The sequence below is a fragment of the Melanerpes formicivorus genome, unplaced genomic scaffold (genome assembly GCF_026170545.1).
Source record: "Melanerpes formicivorus ecotype bairdi unplaced genomic scaffold, bMelFor1.0.p_v2 SCAF_25, whole genome shotgun sequence".
Lineage (NCBI taxonomy): Eukaryota > Metazoa > Chordata > Aves > Piciformes > Picidae > Melanerpes > Melanerpes formicivorus.
Window position 1 is genome coordinate 895,646 of NW_027142377.1, and position 22,870 is coordinate 918,515.

General features: G+C 53.9%; 1 protein-coding gene across 5 annotated transcripts in view; it reads right to left on the minus strand.

Moving 5' to 3' along the window:
- Window positions 1–22,870, minus strand: part of SHLD1 (shieldin complex subunit 1) — a 63,937-nt gene that overhangs the window by 16,008 nt on the left and 25,059 nt on the right. For all 5 annotated transcript variants that reach the window (XR_010989109.1, XM_068153020.1, XM_068153021.1 and 2 more), the window contains one exon: window positions 21,978–22,147. Coding sequence is in view for 4 of the 5 variants with exons in the window: in XM_068153020.1 (XP_068009121.1) it covers window positions 21,978–22,147 (170 nt within the window). In the remaining variant the exon portion in view is untranslated. The remainder of the gene's footprint in view (window positions 1–21,977; window positions 22,148–22,870) is intronic.

Sequence of the window (22,870 nt, forward strand, 5' to 3'; positions counted from 1 at the left end):
CAATCTGGTAGCCAATGCAGAGAGGCATTCAGGAGCCCACCCAAACTCTCCACCTAAGTTCTGCTGCCCCCAGCACAAGAGGGACATGAAACTGCTGGACATGGTCCAGAGGAACCCATGAAGATGGTCAGAGGGCTGGAGAACCTCCCCTATGGCGACAGGCTGGGAGAGTTGGGGCTGTTCAGCCTGGAGAAGAGAAGGCTCCAGGGAGACCTCAGAGCAGCCTTCCAGTACCTGAAGGGACTCCAGGAGAGCTGGGGAGGGACTTCTGACAAGGGCTGGGAGTGACAGGACAAGAGGGAATAGATTGAAGCGTGAGGAGGGCAGATTGAGACTGGAGATTAGGGAGAAATTCTTGCCAGTGAGGGTGGGGAGACACTGGCACAGGTTGCCCAGGGAGGCTGTGGCTGCCTCCTGCATGGAGGTGTTGAAGGCCAGGCTGGGTGAGGCCTTGAGCAGCCAAGTCCAGTTGAGAGGTGTCCCTGCCCATGGCAGGGGGGTTGGGACTGGTTGATCTCTATGGTACCCTCCAACCCAAACCATTCTCTGATTGTATGATCTGTTTGAGAGGTGAGGAGAAAGGGAGGGCCCAGCTACTGCCTGGCAAGGCTCCCAAAACCTTGGAGGATTCAGGGTAAATCCCTTCACTGAGGCTGCTGATCCAAACCAAGCTTCCTCTCTTCTCTGGTTTGGGATCACTCTGTTCTCACTGATACCTACTCCAAGCCTCCAGGGGAACTGAGAAGAGCAGGATCTTGAGGCAGATTACATCATAGTATGTCCACAGAGGCCAAATTTGCCCCCAGCTGCAGCAGCACAGCTCTTCAATAATGTATTCCCACCCCCAGCCTGGCTGCCACCAGCAGCTGGCATTAATCTAGCACCAGCTGGGACAGACAAAGCCTGGCTTTGGGGCACAGCTGAGGAGAGGTGAACTGACAGCAGAGAGACTCCTGCCAGCTCCACTCAGAAGGATCTCCCTCTGAAAGCATCTCCCTCTTAAGAAGGGATGTCCATAAAAAGCCAAGGGGTGGGTTTCAAGGAGGGGGTGCCAGACTCCCCTCAGCAGTGTCCTGTGACAGGCCAAGGGGCAAAGAATACAAACTGCAGCACAGGAGGCTCCACTTCAACATGAGGAGAAACTTCTTTGGTGTGAGGGTCCCAGAGCCCTGGAGCAGGCTGCCCAGAGAGGTTGTGGAGTCTCCTTCTCTGGAGCCTTTCCATCCCCACCTGGCTGTGTTCCTGTGTGCCCTGCCCTGGGTGCCCCTGCTCTGGCAGGGGGGTTGGGCTGGGTGATCTCCTGAGGTCCCTTCCAGCCCCTAACACTCTGTGATGCTGTGATCTAGAAACAGCAGAGTGGTTCTGTTCTGCACCACAAGAAGGAAGATTTTGGCAGACTAAGGATTCAACAGAGCAGGTTTCTATAGGCTGAAGTATTAAAACCATCCACAGGCCCTCCTTACAGATGGGTTATTGCCTGAAAGATCCCACTGGGATTGATACCTCATCATCCTGTGACCAGCACTTCAGTGTGCTGTAGACACAGCAACTGACTCATCCATAACTGACCAGGAGGGTTCACAGGATCAGAGCCTCACAGGATGCTAAGGGTTGGAAGGGACCTCTGGAGATCTTCCACTCCAAGCCCCCTGCCAGAGCAGGACCACAGAATCCAGCACAGGTCACACAGGAACACAGCCAGACAGGGCTGGAAAGGCTCCAGAGAAGGAGACTCCACAACCTCTCTGGGCAGCCTGTTCCAGGGCTCTGGGACCCTCACAGGGAAGAAGTTCCTCCTCATGTTCAGGTGGAGCCTCCTGTGCTGCAGTTTCCATCCATTGCCCCTTGTCCTATCACAGGGTGCAACTGAGCAGAGCCTGTCCCTGTCCCCTCCTTCCTGACCCCCAGCCCTCAGCTATTGATAGACATTGATCAGATCCCTCTCAGCCTTCTCCTCTCCAGACTAAACACCCCCAGGGCTTTCAGCCTCTCCTCACCAGGCAGTGCTCCACTCCCTTCAGCAGCCTTGGAGCCCTCCCTTGGACTCTCTCCAGCAGATCCCTGTCCCTCCTGAGCTGGGGAGCCCAGAACTGGATGCAGTATTGCAGGTGTGGTCTCAGCAGGGCAGAGCAGAGCGGGAGGAGAACCTCCCTGGATCTGCTGGACACACTCCTCCGAATGTCCCCCAGGAGCCCACTGGCCCTCTTGGTTCATTTACAAGGATTTCACTGCCAGGTCCTGTTGACAGCAGAGAGGTCAAGAAGAATTTAATGACTGAGTATTTTGTGTGCATCTTGGGCAACAGCACAGGCAAAATTTGGATAAAGGATTCCCTTTGCCAACGAGGCCTAGTCACCCTCTGTCACCACGGGGTTTAACTCACCCTCTGCATTTCACAGCTGCCAGTTATGGAGCATGATGAATACCAGATCCAACTTTCATACTCAGCTTTGCTTTAATCTTCTGCAGAAGAATGATTCCTCCTCTTTCTCTTAAGAGAATTCAGTGACACAGTCTCATCAGGAATAAATCACTGCCTCCTCCAACCCTGCCTCCAGTTCTGGTGTCCCCAGCAGAAGAAGGACACATTGCTGCTGGAGTGAGGCCAGAGGAGGCCACAAAGATGAGCCAAGGGCTGGAGCAGCTCTGCTGTGAGCACAGGCTGAGGGAGCTGGGGGTGTTCAGCCTGGAGAGGAGAAGGCTCCAGGGGCACCTCAGAGCTGCCTTGCAACAGCTGAAGGGATCCTGCAGGAAGGCTGCAGAGGGACTTTTGCTGAGGGTGTCTGGAGACAGGCCAAGGGGGAATGGTTTGAAGCTGAGGCAGAGCAGGGTCAGACTGGAACTGGGGGAGAAGTTCTTCAGTAGGAGGGTGGTAAGACCCTAGAACAGGTTGCCCAGGGAGGCTGTGGCTGCCTCCTGCCTGGGGGTGTTGAAGGCCAGGCTGGATGTGGCCTTGGGCAACCTGGGCTAGGTGGGAGGTGTCCCTGCCCATGTCAGTGGGGTTGGAGTGGATGAGCTCTGAGGTCCCTTCCAACCTGAGCCATTCAGTGATTAACCCCCAGTAGGCTGCTGCAGACAGCTGCTTGTGATTCCCCAGCATTGCCACAAGATTCCCCTTTGCATTCCAAGGCTGCTGGGCTGTGTCCCCACATTCAGTCTAGCAGGGGAAGGAAAGCCACCAGCACAGACTCAGTGACTCAGCCCCTGGAGCCAGCTCCACTCCTGGCCTGCTGCCACAGCTTCTGCAGATGATTCACACATGCTATTAGACAAGTGCCTCATACCAAATAATAATTAGCAGCAATAACAAACATCCTACCACAAAGCACTGCTGCAGCATGAAATGGACTTCCCTGAGTTATTTCACACTGCACCTTCCAGTGCCTTCATTGTACTCTAATTAAAGCTGCATCAGAAGAGAACTTAACCTAGCAGTAACCTCATTAGAGACCCAAAGGAGAAGCAATGTTAAGTTCAGCAGGGATTGCAGATGGCAGCTCTCCAAATGAGGTTCTCTTCAACTCAGCACCTCAACAAAGTTCAGCCCTTGGAAAGGCTGCTGTGGCACTGTAAGATCCCACTGAGGAGATCACATCTGTGCCGCACCATCACCAGGAGGAAAGAGTACAGAGAGCTACAAGCATGATGAAGGGACTGAACATCATCTGTGAAGAGAGACTGAGAGCCCTGGGGCTGCTCACTCTGGAGAGAAGAAGGCTGAGAGGGGATCTGACCAATGTCTATCAACAGCTGAGGGCTGGGGGTCAGGATGAAGGTTCCAGGCTCTCTTTGGTGGTGCCCAGGGACAGGACAAGGCACAAGAGATCCAAGCTGGAACCCAGGAGGTTCCACCTCAACATGAGGAGAAACTTCTTTGATGTGAGGCTGCTGGAGGCCTGGAGCAGGCTGCCCAGAGAGGTTGTGGAGTGTCCTTCTCTGGAGCCTTTCCAACCTCACCTGGCTGTGTTCCTGTGTGACCTGCCCTGGGTGCCCCTGCTCTGGCAGGGGGGTTGGACTGGATGATCTCTGGAGGTCCCTTCCAATCCTTACCATTCTGTGATTCTGGTGCTGGAGCAGCTACAGAGAAGGGCAAGGAGGCTGGGGAAGGGTCTGGAGAACAGGGCTAGGGAGGAACAGCTGAGGGAGCTGAGGATGTAAAGTCTGGAGAAAAGGAGGCTGAAAGGAGACCTCATTGCTCTCTACAGCTCTCTGAGAGGAGGCTGGAGCCAGGTGGGGGTTGGGCTCTGCCTCCTAGGCACAAGGAAGTGACAAATGGCTTCAGGTTGCTCCAGGGGATGTTTAGGTTGGAGGTTAAGAAGGACCCTCTCAGGATTCTTGAAGCCTGGCACAGGCTGCCCAGGGAGGTGGTTAAGTGCCCATCTCTGGAGGTGTTTCCAAGAGGCAGAGCTGTGGTGCTGAGGGCCAGGTTTAGCCCCAGCCTTGGCAGAGTTAGGGAATGGTTGGACTGGAGGATCTTTTCCAACCCAAACCATTCTGTGGTTCTGTGAACTCCAAACAACTTCTACAAGATCATCTCTACCCCACCAGCAGTGCAACCTCTACAGAACACGATCACCTTGCAGACTTTCAGCTGCCACTTGCTTCCTCCCCTGCCTGCACAGCAACATAAGGAGAGCAGGGGTAGAAACCCCTCCAGGTGCTGAAAAAGAACAGCCAGCAGCACGGAGCCCTAAATATTGTCCCTGGCTTATGACAGCCATCAAGTAAGCAGCTGCCTGCCAGCCCCCAGGCACAGCCTGAGCAGGGAGGCTGGCTGCAAACACAGAGCACTGCTCAGCCATCTGTCTGAGGAGGAGATGCCACGGGGATGTGTGTGTGCAGGCAGCAGCCAGACAGGGGCTCAGCCACCCTGCCATCTACAGCAGCAAGGAGGAAGGGGGTGGCACGGGGGGAGGTTGCTCAGTTGATGATCTAAAGGAGGAGCTCCAGCCCGAAGCTTGGTGTACTCTAACCCACCCCGGTGCTGAATCACCGGCCTGGTGGTGGTGTGTGGAGTGAGAGCAGCAGTGTGGATGATGAAAGTCTGCTGTCTTTTATGCTGCTGCTCAAGGCTCATGACTCACCGAGGCTTTGGTGCTTTGTCTGCTGCAGCCTCGTCAGCTGCACGCCAATGAGCTCAGCAAAGCAGAGCAGAGGAACAGGCAACACAAACTGAGGCCTGAGCTAAGGCACAGGGAAGCAGTTCAAAGGCAGGGCCAGAGCACCCCCACCTCCCTCATTCATGTGGCTGAGAGGTGCCTGAGCTGGGAGGCTTTGGGAAGATTTCTTCTGGACCAAATCCATGTGGTGCAAGGCAGATGTTATGGAGGGGAAGCAAGGAAGCACTGAGGGCAACACACAAATGCAAAGGCAGGGGCCAAATAACCACAGAGAAGACCAGGAGGAAACTCCACAATGATCCTCACAGTCCTGGGATTCATGTAATGGGTTGGTTTGGAAGTGACTTTAAAGATCATCCAGTTCCAACCCCCTGCCATGGGCAGGGACACCTCCCACCAGCCCAGCTTGCTCAAGGCCTCATCCAACCTGGACTTGAACACCTCCAGGGAGGAGGCAGCCACAGCCTCCCTGGGCAACCTGTGCCAGTGTCTCCCCACCCTCACTGGCAAGAATTGCTTCCTCATCTCCAGTCTCAGTCTGCCCTCCTCAAGCTCCTTAACCCAGGCCACATCAGTGCAGGGAGCAGAAGATGGCAGTGGCTGTCCCAGCAGCAGTGCTTTCTCCTAACACAGCTACAGAGCATGCCCTGCAATGCTCCAGGCATTAGAAACAAGTGGACAAGACACAAATCCCTGCCCACAGCCTCCTGCTCAGCTTTCACTCCAAACTGGCCATGGCACATGCAGTAGGCACAAGCTGCATCCTCTCAGCAAGTCTGGCCTCAACACTAAGCAGAGCCCTGGAAGCAGAGCACAGAACACAGGTCTTCATTTGACAGCACCACCATCCCTTCTTGCCCCTCCTCCCTGCCACCAGGCACAGAGGATTCCCCAGAATGGATTTCTCTGATGTCAGGTCACAGCAGCACCAACAGAAGCTTCAAAGGCAGGGAGGGAATGAATTCAGAAGCAGTCAGAGAGGATGGCAATCAGGGTGGCTGGATCTTGGATGCTCTGACAGCAGTGCAGTGACAGCTGTCACTGTAGAGCCTGTTGGGGCCAGGAAACTCCAGCTCCTCTCTCTGGCACACTGTCACAGGGTGTGGATGGGAAAAGGCTTGAATGAAGGCAGACATGGAGGGGCTGCAGAGGGTCCAGAGAAGGGTAAGGAAGCTGGGGAAGGGTCTGGAGAAGAGGGCTGGGGAGGAGCAGCTGAGGGAGCTGGGAGTGTTTAGTGTGGAGAAGAGGAGGCTGAGGGGAGACCTCCTTGCTCTCTGCAGCTCCCTGAGAGGAGGTTGGAGCCAGGTGGGGGCTGGACTCTGCTCCCTAGGATCAAGTGAGAGGATAGGAAATGGCCTCAAGTTGCCCCAGAGGACAGTGATGTTGGATATGAGATGAAAATTCTTGGCTGAAGGTTTTCAAAGCCTGGCACAGGCTCCATAGGGAGGTGGTTGAGTCCCAAAATGGTCCTGTGGCTCTCCCAGGGAGCACATGAACAGTGTGGTGAACCTGTTTCCTGCTCTGGAGGCTCCCCTGGAGCCTGGACAGGCCTGCTCCCTAGGAACAAGTGATAGGAGCAGAGGAAATGGCCTCCAGTTGCCCCAGGGGAGGTTTAGGTTGGAGATTATAGACTCAAAGATTAATAGAATGGTTTAGGTTGGAAGGGACCTTAAGGACCCAGGGCAGATCACAGAGGAACACAGCCAGGTGGGTTTGGAAAGGCTCCAGAGGAGACTCCACAACCTCTCTGGGCAGCCTGCTCACAGCAAAGAAGTTTCTCCTCATGGGTAAGTTCCAGTTTGTGCCTTTTGCCCCTTGTCCTGTCACCACTGAAAGGAGCCCAGTGCCACCCCCTTGGCCTCCACCTTTCAGGTATCAAACAGAAGTGAAAGTCACCGCCAGCAAAGAAGCAAATTTGGAAGTACAAACAGGACCACAGGAAGCTTTAAAGCCCTCTGAGGGATGTCATTTCTCATTGCTGTCTTCTGCCCCCATCCTCTAACCTACAAACACTGCTCACAGCTGGGCTGGAGGGAACATGCTCCAGAGCCTGTGGGTGGCTCAGGGTGTGAGGCTCAGGGCTTACTGGAAGCTTTGCAGCCATATCCCCTGGGTTCTCTGCCACCTCCCAGCCATGCAGCTCAACTGCATCCCCAAAGGCCTAAGCTAACCTGGGGAGCCCACACAGCACCATGCCACATCAGGCCTGTCCTGGTGGGCTGGCACAGGCTGGCCTCAGTCTGGCTTCCCAAGGCTTTTTCGTTGCTCTGTCCTACTCAGACATCCTTCATGGTTTAAATTGGGATTTGAAGCCACTTTCACAGCTCTTTGCCACCCACACATGAGTGACGCAGCTGACAAGCTGAGACACCAAAGGCACTCTGCAGCCAGCAGGGAAGGACAGCTCTGGCTTTACATAACAAAACCCTCACAGACAGCTCCTCTTTGGCCACTTGCTGGCCACACACACACACAGCTCTTGGGTCATTTGTGCAGCACCTCCCTTTGGGATTCCAACTCTTCCTTGCAGCAAGCACTGAACCCAAGGACGTTTTGTTCTACCAGCTCAGCTCCCAGGTCTCGCTTTGGGACATGGATCTTAGACGCTCAGCAGTGACAGAGCAAGATCTCCGCCACCTCAGAGTGTGCTGACAGACTGCAGCAGAGCCAGGAGTTTATTCATTGCCCTAGGTGAGACTAATTTTCCCCTGCATCAGAATACCACCAGGACATATGAGATGGAAGCTTGGGGATTTCTTTTCACAGAACCATTCAGGTTGGAAGAGAGCCACAGGGTCACCAAGTCCAACCCCTGACCCTGCTCTACAAGGGTCACCTCTAAACCATAGCCCCAAGCACCACATCCAAACCTGCACCATAGCAAGACCAGAACACCAAGCTGCCCTGTTATAGTATGAGTTTAGCAGTGATGAAAAGCTGCCAACAAGTGTCACAGAATGCCTTAAGTTGGATGGGACCTCAGAGACCATCTCCTACAACCTCCAGTGCCACGGGCAGGGACACCTCCCACCAGCCCAGCTTGCTCAAGGCCTCATCCAGCCTGGCCTTCAACACCTCCAGGGAGCAGGCAGCCACAGCCTCCCCAGGCAACCTGTGCCAGTGTCTCCCCACCCTCACTAGCAAGAATTTCTTCATAACAACCCCTGCAGCTCTGCCTGCCTCTGGACTCTCTAAAGAAGCCCAAGAGAGAAAATGAGGATGGTGTTCCTCTGCTGCACATTAAGTGGCACTAAAATTCATCAGGAAGGCAGAGGACAGACACCCTGCCAGCCTTCTGCAATTAGTTTGGTCACAGAATCACCCAAGTTGGAAAAGACCTCAGAGATCAAGTCCAACCTAGTACCTAATACCTAACACCTCCTGACAACCAAACCATGGCTCCAAGTGCCACATCCAAGCCTTTCTTGAACACCTCCAGGGATGGGGACTCCACCACCTCTCTGGGCAGCTCATTCCAATGGCCAATCTCTCTTTCTGGGAAGAACTTTCTCCTCACCTCCAGCATAAACTTCCCCTGGCACAGCCTGAGACTGTGTCCTCTTGTTCTGGTGCTAGTTGCCTGGGAGAAGAGACCAACCCCCACCTGGCTACAACCTCCCTTCAGGGAGTTTTAGACAACAATAAGGTCACCCCTGAGGCTCCTCTTCTCCAGGCTGAATACCCCCAGCTCCCTCAGCCTCTCCTCACAGGGCTGTGCTCCAGACCCCTCCCCAGCCTTGTTGCCCTTCTCTGGACACCTTCAAGTGTCTCAGTGTCCTCCTTAAACTGAGGGGCCCAGAACTGGACACAGGACTCAAGGTGTGGCTGCAGTTCAAATAGTGACCCAAGGTGATGAGTAAAGGGGCAGTGCTGCCCATGTCCCACAGGTGAAGAAGATCCTCTCCATCACAGCCACTGCTGTCTGTCCAGCCCCTTCCAACCCCACAGTGACCTCACTGAATTGTTCCTACAGCTCCTCAGCTTCAAAATAATGACAAAATTAATCAAAGCTAGAGATTAAACAGCAAAACCCATTTGGCACAGGCTTCCTCTCCCTCAGCCTCAGGGACACTTTAATTTCCTCTCTCTCTTTCCTGAATCCTGCACTTTCATTCAAGCCACATCCTTTCTGCTGGCACTACAGCAGCCTCACACAGAGCCACAAGCACAGAATTGCTCAGGCTGGAAGGGACCTCAGAGATCCTCTACTCCAACCCCCTGCCATGGGCAGGGACACCTCTCAACTAGCCCAGGCTGCTCAGGGCCTCATCCAACCTGGCCTTGAACACCCCCATGGAAGAGGCATCCTCAGCCTCCCTGGGCAGCCTGTTCCAGAAGTCTCACCACCCTCACAGTGAAAAACAACTTCCTCAGCTCCAGTCTGACCCTGCTCTGTCTCAGCTTCAAACCATTCCCCTTTGGTCTGTCTCATGAAAAGTGCCTCTGCAGCTTTCCTGTAAGATCTCTTCAGCAATTGGAAGGCAGCTCCAGGTGCCCCTGGAGTCTTCTCTTCTCCAGGCTGAACACCTCCAGCTCCCTCAGCCTGTCCTCCAGTGAGGAAGCAGCCACAGCCTCCCTGGGCAGCGGGTTCCAAAGTCTCACCACCCTTGTATTGAAGAACTTCTTCCTAAGATGCAGTCTAAGCCTGCTCTCCTGCAGCAATGCACAAGCACTGCTAGCTGTGATGAGAGCAACAGAAGCTCAGGCTGGGATGACAGCTCAGGCTAAGAGAAAGAAGAAATGGCCCACAGAGACTCTTCCAGCACAGCCACAGAGCAAGGCAAGGCTAAAAGACCCCAGCCCCACTGGTGGGCAGATCACAGCATGACAGACTGGCAGGGGCTGGAAGGGGCCTCTAGAGATCATCCAGCCCTACCCCCCTGCCAGAGCAGGGGCACCCAGAGTCAGTCACACAGGAACACATCCAGGTGGGTCTGGAAAGCCTACAGAGATGGAGACTCCACAGCCTCTCAGAGCAGCCTGTCCCAGTGCTCTGCCACCCTCGTGGGGATGAATTTGCTCCTTCTGCTCCTGTGGCACCTCCTGCATCCCAGTCTGTGTCCTAGGTACTCATCACAGCTCCCAGTGTGCTGATTAGTGAAAGCACAGGAACTGGGCTCTGCCTCACAGCAGACAACTGGAGAAGGATGAATGAGACCTGAAGCAGAGAGGAACTGTTGGTGCAAGCCACCTGTGCTCTGCACAGAGCTTTATGGTCCTTGTTCCTCACGGCCAGGCTGCTGCTGGCAGGGAAAAGCAAACCATCCACAGCTGCTCGTCTCCAGCAGATGGAGCTTTAAGAAAAGCCACAAATGCTACATGACAACAAATGGCTGTGTGGCTGGCCCAGAGCGGTGGGGAATGGACATGAATCCAGTTGGCAGCTGGTCACAGTGCTGCTCCCCAGGGCTGGGGGCAATTCTCATCAATGTCTGTATTAATAATCTGGAAGAGGGGACCCAGGCACCCTCAGTCAGTCTGCACATGGCACTGAGCTGGGAGGCAGTGTGGAGCTGCTGGAGGGCAGGAAGGCTCTGCAGAGGGACCTGCACAGACTGCATCCATGGGCTGAGGCCAGTGGGATGAGATCCAACAAGGCCAAGGGCTGGGTCCTGCACTTGGGCCACAGCAACCCCAGGAAGGCTGCAGGCTTGGGGCAGAGGGGCTGGAAAGTGCCCAGCAGAGAAAGCCCTGGGGGTGTTGGTGGGCAGCTGGCTGGAGATGAGCCAGGGGGTGCCCAGGTGGGCAAGGAGGCCACCAGCAGCCTGGCCTGGATCAGCAATGGTGTGGGCAGCAGGAGCAGGGCAGGGATTGTCCTCCTGCACTCAGCACTGGGGAGGCCACACCTGCAGTGCTGGGCTCAGTTCTGGGGCCCTCAGTGCAAGAAGGACATTGAGGGGCTGGAGAGGGTCCAGAGAAGGGCAAGGAAGCTGGGGAAGGGTCTGGAGAAGAGGGCTGGGGAGGAGCAGCTGAGGGAGCTGGGGGTGTTTAGTGTGGAGGAGGCTGAGGGGAGACCTCCTTGCTCTCTACAGCTCCCTGAGAGGAGGCTGGAGCCAGGTGGGGGTTGGACTCTGCTCCCTAGGAACAAGTGATAGGAGGACAGGGAATGGCCTGAAGTTGCCCCTGAGGATGTTTAGGTTGGAGGTTAGAAGAAACCTCTTGTCTGAAAGGGTTCTCAAAGCCTGTGAGAGGCTGCCCAGGGAGGTGGTTGAATGCCCATCCCTGGAGGTGTTTGAGAGAGGCAGAGCTGTGGTGCTGAGTGCCACAGCTTAGCCCCAGCCTTGGTACTGTTGGAGAATGGTTGGACTGGATGACCCAACCCAAATGATTCCATGACTCTAAATGTTCTAACTATGAAGTCAGCTCTGTGGCACCTCAAAAGCAGACACAAGGCTGTGTGCAGCCTCCTTTTAGACATGAATTCCACCACTGGTTTGGTCCCAGCACATCCAACCAGACACTCAGTGAAGCCCTGCACTGAAGGACCTGCACCTCCACCCAGGTGCCTGACCTTCTCACTCACAGTTTACTTCTGCCATTTAAAGCCTAAGCCAAGCCTTTGAGCCTCATGACCAGGAAGCACCAGAAAACCACTCTGGGAAACAGGAGGATCAGAAGCACAGCAAACATCAAAGGCAGATGCAGGGCAAACATTTCATTGAAACCTGGGCCAGCAGGGCTGGGGAAGCAAAGCCAATAAAATCCATCAGCCTGCCTGAAATGAAGCCTCACAGCAAGAGAACACAGAGGGATCACACTGAAGGCTCAGCACACAGCACAGCCTGAAAGAGCAAATATTTTCATCCTGTTTCAAGAACCATCTACTGGAGAGGGGGGAGAGCAGGGAGAGAGGGAAGAAGGGGGAGAGGGAGATGAGGGGGGGAAGAGGGGGAAAAGAGAGGGGGAAGAGGGGGGGAAGAGGGGGGAATAAGGACAGGAAAAAGACCATCCCTGGCAGCATGGCTGAGGTCAGTTCTCTGTCAGCATATTTCACCTGAAGTAGCTGCTGGGCATGAAACTGGCAACTCTTCAGCCATGAGGTCTCCTCCTCAGCACCAGGCACTAGAAAGCAGCTATAGTTTGCTAGCTGGAAGAAATGCAAGGCTGCAATGCACAGCAAGCTCCCAGTCCTGCAGGCAGCTGAGGTGCAGGTGAACTCCACTCATGCAGCTCACTGCAGGGCTGTGAATCTGCAATCCCAAACCACTATCAGCTGGCATCACAGGGAGCTCTGGATTAATCCCTACCTGAGAGGGTTGCTGCCCAGTGCCACAAACAAAAACTTCCTCTCTCTCATACTTATTAGATCTGGAGAATCTCTAAATGCAGCATGCATCATCAGGAAGAACCCCCAAACCCCCTACCTTCCACAGATCATAGAATGGGAGGGGTTGTAGGGGAGCTCTGAAGGTCATCCAGCCCAACCCCTTTGTCACCCAGGGCAGGACACACAGGAACACATCCAGGAGGGTTTGGAAAGGCTCCAGAGAAGGAGACTCCACCACCTCTCTGGGCAGCCTGCTCCAGGCCTCCAGCACCCTCACACCAGAGAAGTTTCTCCTTGTGTTGAGGGGGAACCTCCTGGGTTCCAGTTCGTGCCCACTGCCCCATATGCTACCACAGCACACCACTGAAACGAGGCTGGACCCTTCTTCTTGACACCACCCTTCAGGTACTTGCAAACACTGATCAGATCCCCTCTCAAGCTGCTCTTCTCCAGCCTCAGCAGCCCCAGGTCCCTCAGCCTTTCCTCCTCAGACAGAGATGCTCCAGTCTCATCATCATCCTCACAGCTCTCCAATGAACACTCTCTAGTATATGCCTGTCCCTCCTGAACCGGGCAGCCCAGAACTGGACACAGCACTCCAGATGAGGCCTCAGCAGAGCAGAGTAGAGGGGGAGCAGAACCTCCCTTGACCTGCTGACCACACTCTTCTTAATGCACCCCAGGATGCCACTGGCCTTCTTGGCCACAAGGACACATTGCTACCCCATGCAGAATGCCTACAAGCAGAGTGCTGGGATCCTCCTTAGAATAGGATGAATCTTCTCCCCAGGACTCTGAAGAACAAAGCACTGTCTTGTCCTCTTCCAAAAGTTATTTTTGGCTGCAAGCTTTTATGTAACACAGCCCTGAAAAATTCATTTGGGCAAGATGGAAACCCTTCAGCTAATAGGTGGTGCTGAGAGCTGTAGTTCTCCTGTCCTGCAGCTTCCCTGCCTTCCTTTCATGTGTGCTGGCAAGAATTTGACCTTGCAGGTTCATTCATGATGCCTGGAAAGCAAACACTGCCAAACTCCCCAGAGCTATCTGGTCACCAGACCCAAGGCTTTGCCCATAGCTTCAGGGCAGCTCCATAAATTTCAGTCCCCTGAGCATCTGCCCCACTGGACCACAACATTCACAGAGTCATGGAATGGGTTGGGTTGGAAGGGACCTCAAAGATTAGCCAGTTCCAACCCCCTGCCATGGGCAGGAACACCTCCCACCAGCCCAGGCTGCTCAAGGTCTCATCCAGCCTGGCCTTCAACACCTCCAGGGAGGAGGCAGCCACAGCCTTCCTGGGCAACCTGTGCCAGTGTCTCCCCACCCTCACTCTCAAGAATTTCTTCCTCATCTCAAGAAAGCTGGGGAGGGACTTTTGAGGGTGTCAGGGAGGGATAGGACTGGGGGGAATGGAGCAAAACTAGAAGTGAGGAGATTCAGATTGGATGTTAGGAAGTTCTTGCCCCTGACGGTGGTGAGAGACTGGCACAGGTTGCCCAGGGAGGTGGTGGAAGCCTCCTGCCTGGAGGTTTTTGAGGCCAGGCTGGCTGTGGCTGTGAGCAACCTGCTGTAGTGTGAGGTGTCCCTGCCAATGGCAGGGGGGGTGGAACTGGCTGCTCCTTGAGGTCCCTTCCAACCCTGACAATTCTGTGATTCTATGATCTCCAGTCTCAATTTGCCCTCTCCCAGCTCAAAGCCATTGTCCCTCATACTGTCACTTGTCAAAAGTCCCTCCCCAGCTCTCCTGGAGCCCACTTTCAAGTACTGCTCTAAGGTCTCCCTGGAGCCTTCTCCAGGCTGAGCAGCCCTAATTCCCATAGCATTTACATGAAATTGTTAGGATTGGAATCATCTCACCTTTTTCCCTTTTCCCTCTTGAGAAGACTGGAGTGCTAACACAAATCTATGATCTTGATCATACTTGAGAGTTAAAAACCATCAATAAAAGCCCCCAAACGTGCACTCAGTTCCAAAGGGTTGGCTAAGCTAAACAAAGCCCTAACCTTAGCAAACAGCTGGGTGTTGATAGCAGTAGTAGAGATAAAAGAGAAAGCTGCTAAAAACAGAGCTTTGGGAAAGGCTGGGATAAAAAAAAAACCCAACAGCTGCACCCAAAAACCCCACAGTGAGCAGGCTTTAAAGCCTCATTTCCATAACAAAAACGGATCCCAGCACAGCTGGAACTGGAACAGACAAGAGGAAGAAAACACTTCCCAGGCAAAACCAAACGCTTCACCAACAGGCAACATCAGCCTCCTGGTGCCAGGATCCAGGAGCAGCCAACACTCCTCAGAACTGCTCCCACAGCAACCTTGGGAACTGCTCAGCACCATTTCTCAGCAGCAGGAAACCAACACAGGTCTGAGCTGGATACATGGAAACACAGAATACTTTGGTTTGGAAAAGCTCTTTCAGCTCATCCAGCCCAACCAGTCTCTAACACTGCCAAGGCTGGGGCTGAGCCATGGCCCTCAGCACCACAGCTCTGCCTCTTTCAATCACCTCCAAGGGTGGGCATTCAACCACCTCCCTGGGCAGCCTCTCACAGGCTTTGAAAACTCTTTCAGTAAAAAAGTTTCTTCTCATCTCCAACCTAAACCTCCCCTGGGGCAACCTGAGGCCTTGCTCCTGGATCACTTGTTCCAAGGGAGCAGAGTCTAACCCCAACCTGGCTCCAGCCTCCTCTCAGGGAGGAGAGAGCAACGAGGTCTTCCCTCAGCCTCCTCTTCTCCAGACTAAACACCCCCAGCTCCCTCAGCTGCTCCTTGCAGAGCCTTTCTCCAGACCTTTCACCAGCTTCTTTGCCCTTCTCTGGATCCCCACCATCAGGTGAAGAAAAAATTAATTAACCTCCAGCCAGCATTCCAAGCATGCAAGGCTGAAGGCATCAGAAACAGGCAACATTGCTCAGCAGAGGGCAGCAGAAAATCAACCAAATCCAAAGCAAAGCAAAATCCATTCAGTCCCAAGAGAGGGGCCACCAGCTAGGATTCTGTGACTTCACCCCCACCATGGCAGGTATGGACAGGTCATCTGCCTTAAAAAGCAACGATGCCTGGGGCCTTGAGCAACCTGGGCTAGTGGGAGGGGTCCCTGCCCAAGGCATGGGGTTGCAACTGGATGACCCTGGAGGTGTTTAAGACCAGGCTGGACGAGGCTCTGGCCAGCCTGATCTAGTGTGGGGTGTCCCTGCCCATGGCAGGGGGGTTGGAACTAGATGATCCTTGTGGTCCCTTCCAACCCTGACTGATACTATGATACTATGATACTATGACCTTTAAGGTCCCTTCCAACCTAAACCGTTCTGGGAACCCATGAACCACAGCTCACACCAAAGTGGGAGAACATGGTCACTTCCTGCAGCCACAGCAGGTTCTATCACCACAAAGCACCTTTGCACAGCAGCCCTCCCCCTCACCTCCAGAAAGGTAAATATTCTTAGGGTCTCTTTGGTAAAGGGACACCATCAGATGCTGCTGTACCTAAGCACAGCAGCCTGGAGTTCAAGTAGGAGTTCAGGGTTGGGTAGAACCTCTGCACATCATCCAGTCCAGACTCCCTGCCTGAGCAGTGTCACCCAGGACAGGGCACACATCCCAGGTGGGGTTGGAAAGGCTAAAGAGAAGGAGACTCCACAACCTCTCTGGGCAGCCTGCTCCAGGCCTCCAGCAGCCTCACACCAAACAACTTTCTCCTCATGTTGAGGTGGAACCTCCTGGGTTCCAGCTGGGACATGTTGTGCCTTGTCCTGTCCCTGGGCACCACCAAAGAGAGCCTGGAACCTTCATCCTGACCCCCAGCCCTCAGCTATTGATAGACATTGATCAGATCCCTCTCAGCCTTCTCCTCTCCAGAGGGAACAGCCCCAGGGCTCTCAGCCTTTCTCATGTTGAAGCCAAACATGAGGCTCAGCTTTGGCTCAAAGTGATTTGAAGTATCAGATGTGGTTTGGATTTACCATGCTACACAGAGCTCTTACATGAGACCAGACAGAAAGGCCTTGAGCCTTTGGGTTGTCTTCAGCATGGCCAAAAAGCCACTCTGGATATTCTGCAGCTTTGGTAGCAGTACATCCCAGGTGGCCAAGCTCTGATTTCTGTCCCAAGCAATGGACACACCAAGTTCTGGCCTGAACTGAACCTGCAAGCACCCATCCAGCAGCAGCCCTGCCAGGGAGCTGCTGGCATGGTAAGCAGAGCCTGCTGCTTTCCTTCCAGCTTCAACGTCAGCACTTGTGCACCACTCCCACAGAGAAAAGCACAGCTCAGGCCAGCCCTCTTCAGCAAACACAACCCACCCCTGCAGCAGTGATGAAGCAACTCCTGAGAGGCAAGCAGGCATGGTACACAGCAGAGAGCATCTGAGGACAAGGCACAGCACATGCCTTGTCCCTAATGTGACTCCTCAGACAAGTAGCTCTCAGAGGGCATCTTCTCCATGCTCTTCAACCTCTGCTCAAGAGAATGGGACCAGGCTCTTTAACCTCATTGGAGATCCAAAGGAGAAGCAATGTTAAGCTCAACAGGGATTGAAGATGGCAGCTCTCCAAATCAGGCTCTCTTCAACTCAACAAAGTTCAGCCCTTGGAGAGGCTGCTGTTGAACTCTAAGATCCCAACAAAGAGATCACATCTGTGCTGCACCATCACCAGGAGGAAAGCATGATAAATGGACTGAACATCATCTGTGAAGAGAGACTGAGAGTCCTGGGGCTGGAGAGGAGAAGGCTGAGAGGGGATCTGCTCAATGTCTATCAATAGCTGAGGGCTGGGGGTCAGGATGAAGGTTCCAGGCTCTCTTTGGTGGTGCCCAGTGACAGGACAAGGCACAACAGGTCCCAGCTGGAACCCAGGAGGTTCCACCTCAACATGAGGAGAAACTTGTTTGATGTGAGGGTGCTGGAGGCCTGGAGCAGGCTGTCCAGAGAGGTTGTGGAGTCTCCTTCTCTGAAGGCTTTCCAAGCCCACCTGGATGTGTTGCTGTGTGCCCTGCTGTGGGTGAACCTGCACTAGTAGGGAGTCTGGACCCAACTCTGAACTCGTACTTGAACTCCAGTCTGCTGTGCTTAGGTACAGCAACATCTGAAGGTCTCCCTTCACCAAAAAGCTCCAGGCCACCCTAAGAATATTTTACCTTTCTGGAGGTGAGGGGGAGGGCTGCTGTGCAATGCTGCTTTGTGGTGGTAGGAAGAGCCTCCTTTGGCTGCAGGAAGTGACCATGTTCTCCCACTTTGGTTTGAGCTGTGGTTCATAGATTCCCAGAATGGTTTAGGTTGGAGGAAGCCAAACTGCCAGCTCCAGAAGTGCCAGCTCCTTCCCACTGTGGAAACATAGACCCTTGGCTGGCCCAAATGAACCACACCACTCCAAAACCACAACAGCTTTTCTTGGAAATAGGGATCCTCTTGATCTGAGCAGCAAGTCCAGCAGCAGTGCTGTGGCCCAGCCTCCCTGACTTCTCAGAGGCCAGCCCAGTCTCCACACAAACAGCTCTGCCACATCTCCCCTAGGCTCCCATGGCTGGTTCCAAATGGCCTGCTTTTGAAGGAAGCCTACAAAGGCCAGAACTGATTGGAAAGAACCTACAGCCTGGCTGCCCAGAAGGGAGAAGAGAGTTGTTCATGCTGCAGAAAGCAGCCTCCTGGAACGACTCAGACCCACATGAGGGACAGGCCACGTTGCAGGCAGCTATATTCTGGTGCCAGAAAGAGCACCTGTCCCCAGCTCCTCCACAGACATTCACATGGCCCAGAAAGCTGGGCCAGGTCCATGAGCTGACTGCTCACGTGGGCCCTGGGGAAGGAATAAGAAGGTTGGTCAGGGACATCCTTGAGAGGTGAGGGCAGGCCATGGAAATGAACCAGAGCTAAGGCTGGGCTCGAAACTGAAGCACACTGCAGGCACAGAAGTGGTGCTTCTGAAGAGGAAACTGAGGGTTGAATACATCTGTGCTCCCAGCCTGCCTTTTCTCAGGGGTCTTAAGAGCCACCCAGCTTTTAGACAGACACAGCTCTCTGCAGCCACACTGTGCATTGTCTTCCTTCACCACTCATCTCTCCAGCATCACAGGAGCCAGAAGGCCAAGGGCAGCCTGGGCTGCATCCAAAGCAGTGTGGCCAGAGCTGGAGAGAGGGGATCCTGCCCCTCTGCTCTGGGGAGACCTCACCTGCAGAGCTGTGGCCCTCAACACAAGAGACCACAGACCTGATGGAGTGGGTCCAGAGGAGGCTGTGAAGATGATCCGAGGGCTGGAGAACCTCTGCTGTAGGGACAGGCTGAGGGAGCTGGGGGTGTTCAGCCTGGAGAAGGCTCTGTGTAGAGCTTAGAGCAGCCTTCCAGTACCTGAATTGGGCTACAGGAAAGCTGGGGAAGGACCTTTGACAAGGAGGACAAGTGACAGGATGAGGGACAATGGCTTTGAGCTGGAAGAGGGCAAATTGAGACTGGTGAGGAGGAACAAATATTTGTCAGTGAGGGAGGGGAGACACTGGCACAGGTTGCCCAGGGAGGCTGTGGCTGCCTCCTCCCTGGAGGTGTTCAAAGCCAGGTTGGATGAGGCCTTGAGCAAGCTGGGCCGGTAGGAGGTGTCCCTGCCCATGGCAGGGATGTCAGAACTGGATGATCTTTAAAGGTTCTTTCCAACCTAAACAGTTCTGTGTATCTATGAACCCTGCCTCCTGCACATTTATACATAATTAGACCTTTAGTAGTATTCCCACAGGACTACTGTTTGCTGACTTGCTCTCAGGAGGCCCTGAAAGCACCTGCTAGCTTTTCCTGGGCACTGATGGGTACTATCTGCTACTGTTTCAAGTGTGGAGCTTCTCCAGGCTGAGGAACAAAGGAGCTTTCATGCCCAAGACGTGTTTGACACAGCTTGCTTCTCCAGGAACATCTGACACAGGCAGACTGCTTCTACAACCATCCTCCTGCCTCTTCTGCCACTCTGACCTAACTCAATGGCCTCGAAGGCTGAAGCTGCACCAGAAAAGAGAGCCTCAGTGAGCATGAAATTGCTTTGAGGCTGTTAGAAGGAGAAAGGAACTGAGATGCCCAGAGCAAGATCTAAGTTGGTTATTTCACTTGCAGGAGCACAGGCAATGAGATTGAACACATCTAAGTGCTGGGTTTTACACATTGGCCACAACAACCCCAGGCAGTGCTACAGGCTGGGGTCAGAGTGGCTGGAGGGTAGCCAGGCAGAAAGGGACCTGAGGGGTCCTGGTTGACAGCAGCTGAACATGAGCCTGCAGTGTGCCCAGGTGGCCAAGAAGGCCAATGGCATCCTGGCCTGGAGCAGGAACAGTGTGGCCAGCAGGAGCAGGGAAGTCATTGTGCCCTGTGCTCAGCACTGGTTAGGCCACACCTTGAGTCCTGTGTCCAGTTCTGGGCTCCTCATGAAAGATGTTGAGATGCTGGAAGGTGTCCAGAGAAGGGCAACAAAGCTGGGGAGGGGTCTGGAGCACAGCCCTGTGAGGAGAGGCTGAGGGAGCTGGGGTTGCTTAGCCTGGAGAAGAGGAGGCTCAGGGGAGACCTTCTTGCTCTCTACAGCTACCTGAAGGGAGGTTGTAGCCAGGCAAGGGTTGGTCTCTTCTCCCAGGCACCCAGCACCAGAACAAGAGGACACAGTCTCAAGCTGTGCCAGGGGAAGTTTAGGCTTGATCTTTGAAAGAAGTTCTTCCCAGAAAGAAAGCTTGGCCATTGGGATGTGCTGCCCAGGGAGGTGGTGGAGTCCCTATCCCTGGAGGTCTTTAAGAAGAGCCTGGATGAGGCACTTAGTGCCATGGTCTGGTTGATTAGTTAGGGTTGGGTGATCAGTTTGAATTGGTGATCTTGGAGGTCTCTTCCAACCTCGTTGATTCTGTGGTTCTGTGACTCTTTGACAGTTACTGACAAGTGGTTTCAGCTGCAGGGAGTCTCTAAATCAAGTGATGAAGGAGAGGGTTCAGGAGCCAAATCTGCCCTCCCCAGCACACCTGGAATACCTGCTCACACGAGGGGGTTTTGGAGACAGTAAGGAGGCAGGAGCTGGCCTCTTAGCATAGCATAGCTTGGTCCTGTTGCACACAAGCACTGTAAACAAGTTGCCCAATGCTGTCACTTGGGTTGAGAGCTGCCTGCCTGCCCTGCACGTCACTACCCTGTTGCCTCACTCAGCACACTCAGTGCCCGTGCACCTCTGGGCATCACCTTCACCAAAGCAAGCCCAGCTGCCCCAAGCCACACCAAATGGGGTTTGAGCAACTAAGTCACCCTGCAGGCATCTCAAGAACTGCCTGACAGCACCCACAAATTATACCTGTAACAAAGGCCTTGTGAAACCTGAGCAGACAAATGCCTTCTGGCCTGCCTCACTCTTTAGAGGAGGCACCTAAGAGAGCAGAAGAAGCTTGCTCAGGACATTCCTCCCAGCAACAGTCACCATTTCTCAGCCACAAAACACCAAAGCAAAACCTCCAAGCAGATCCACTATTCCCCTAAGATGAATGTGAACTGGGGCATGGCTTCAAGCAGAGATTACTAGAGAAGGGGTGAGACCCCACCTGGATGGAGAACTGTGTCCAGTTCTGGAGCCTCTGTTACAAGAAGGATCTGGAAGTGCTGGAAGGGGTCCAGAGAACGGTCACCAGGGTGAGCAGAGGGCTGGAGCTGCTCTGCTCTGGAGACAGACTGAGAGAGTTGGAGTTGTGCAGTCTGGAGAGGAGAAGGCTCCCAGGAGACCTTCTTGTGGCCTTCCAGGATCTGAGGGGAGCTCCAAGAAAGCTGGGGAGGGACTTTTGAGGGTGTCAGGGAGTGATAGGACTGGGGGGAATGGAGCAAAACTAGAAGTGGGGAGATTGAGATTGGATGTCAGGAAGAAGTTCTTGCCCATGAGGGTGGTGAGACACTGGCACAGGTTGCCCAGGGAGGTGGTGGAAGCCTCCTGCCTGGAGGTTTTTCAGGCCAGGCTGGCTGTGGCTGTGAGCAACCTGCTGTAGTGTGAGGTGTCCCTGCCCATGGCAGGGGGGTTGGAGCTGGATGAGTCTTGAGGTCCCTTCCAACCCTGACAGTTCTGTGATTCTATGATTTGCATCATTAGCAACATTAAGACATGCCACTTCCTGCTCTGCACAGGAAAACCAATGCAAGGATTGGCACCTGCAGATGTCCTTGTGGAGCTGGGTGCCCACAATTACAGGTGAGGACAACTGCACAGGCAAGTAGTTGACATCAACAGAGCTAGGTTAGCTCATACCTGGTTAACATGCCAAAGAGTGGAACTGCCCCTGAAAGGAAACCATCCTTTGAGTTCCTAGCTCATTTCTTGGAACTAGGCTGGAGTAAACTCCCCCAGTGCCAAGGGAAGAAGAGAAGCCAAACTCTGCTTTTACACTACTCAGGACTCCAAACAGTGAGAAATGTCACCAGTGATGTTTTACCTGCTCAGCTGCCTTCACAAACCATCTCCACACAATAGTTGCTCATCAGATTTTGTCTCCCCCCATTAGTCAAGCAAAGAGTGGCCAGCAGGTCTGGGGAGGTTCTTCTGCCCCACTGTCTAAAGAGAAAATGCACTGCCTGAAGACACAGCAGATGAAGCAGAAGCTCTTACCTGAGGGCAGAGAGGGCAAATTATTCACAGAGCCAAAAAGCTCCTCGCTGCTCTCAGAGCCATGTGGAGGCAGGAAGTGCTCCACCAGGTCACCAGCAGAGGGTAGGTCCAACATGCTGCTCTCCTCTGAGTGATGGCTTGGGGACATCTCTTCTCCCTCCATAGTCCTGCTGCAGAGACAGTAATACAACTGAGCTGGATGTTTAGAGCATGAAAATCCAAGCATTAAGTCAACAGAAATGCTCTGGCATTTTTGCACTGCTGAGAGGAGCTGCTCTAGCATGTTTAGGTTCATCCACTGATAGGATGGCTTGGGTTGGAAGGGACCTCAAACATCATCCAGTCCCAACCCCCTGCCATGGGCAGGGACACCTCCCACTAGCCCAGCTTGCTCAAAGCCTTATCCAGCCTGGCCTTGAACACCTCCAGGGAGGAGGCATCCACAGCCTCCCTGGGCAACCTGTGCCAGGGTCTCCCCACCCTCATAGTGAAGAACTTCTTCCTAACCTAAACCTGCCCTCCTTTAGATGGTGAATCCTTCTGCTATTTTGCTGAAGAGTGAAGAGACAGGAACCAGATCCAGCAGCCAAGCAATGGCTTGGGACCCTGCAGGCTCACATTTATTTCCTCTCCTAGAAAAGCAAGAAGGCAACACACTCTGATCTAGGGAGAACTGAGGAATGGTACAGCCACAGGGGCCAAAGAAACCTCTAGAAGGGGATTGGTACTGAAAAATGAATAAATCCTCCCAGGCAGATTTCTGCTCTTTTCTTAAACCCCACCACTCCTTGGGTGCTTCTGTGTTGGGTAACCTTGTAGGCCAGATGCACCTCTGACCTTTGCAGGAGGCTAACTGGTTAAGCAACAGAGTGGAAGTGCTGGCTGTGACAGGC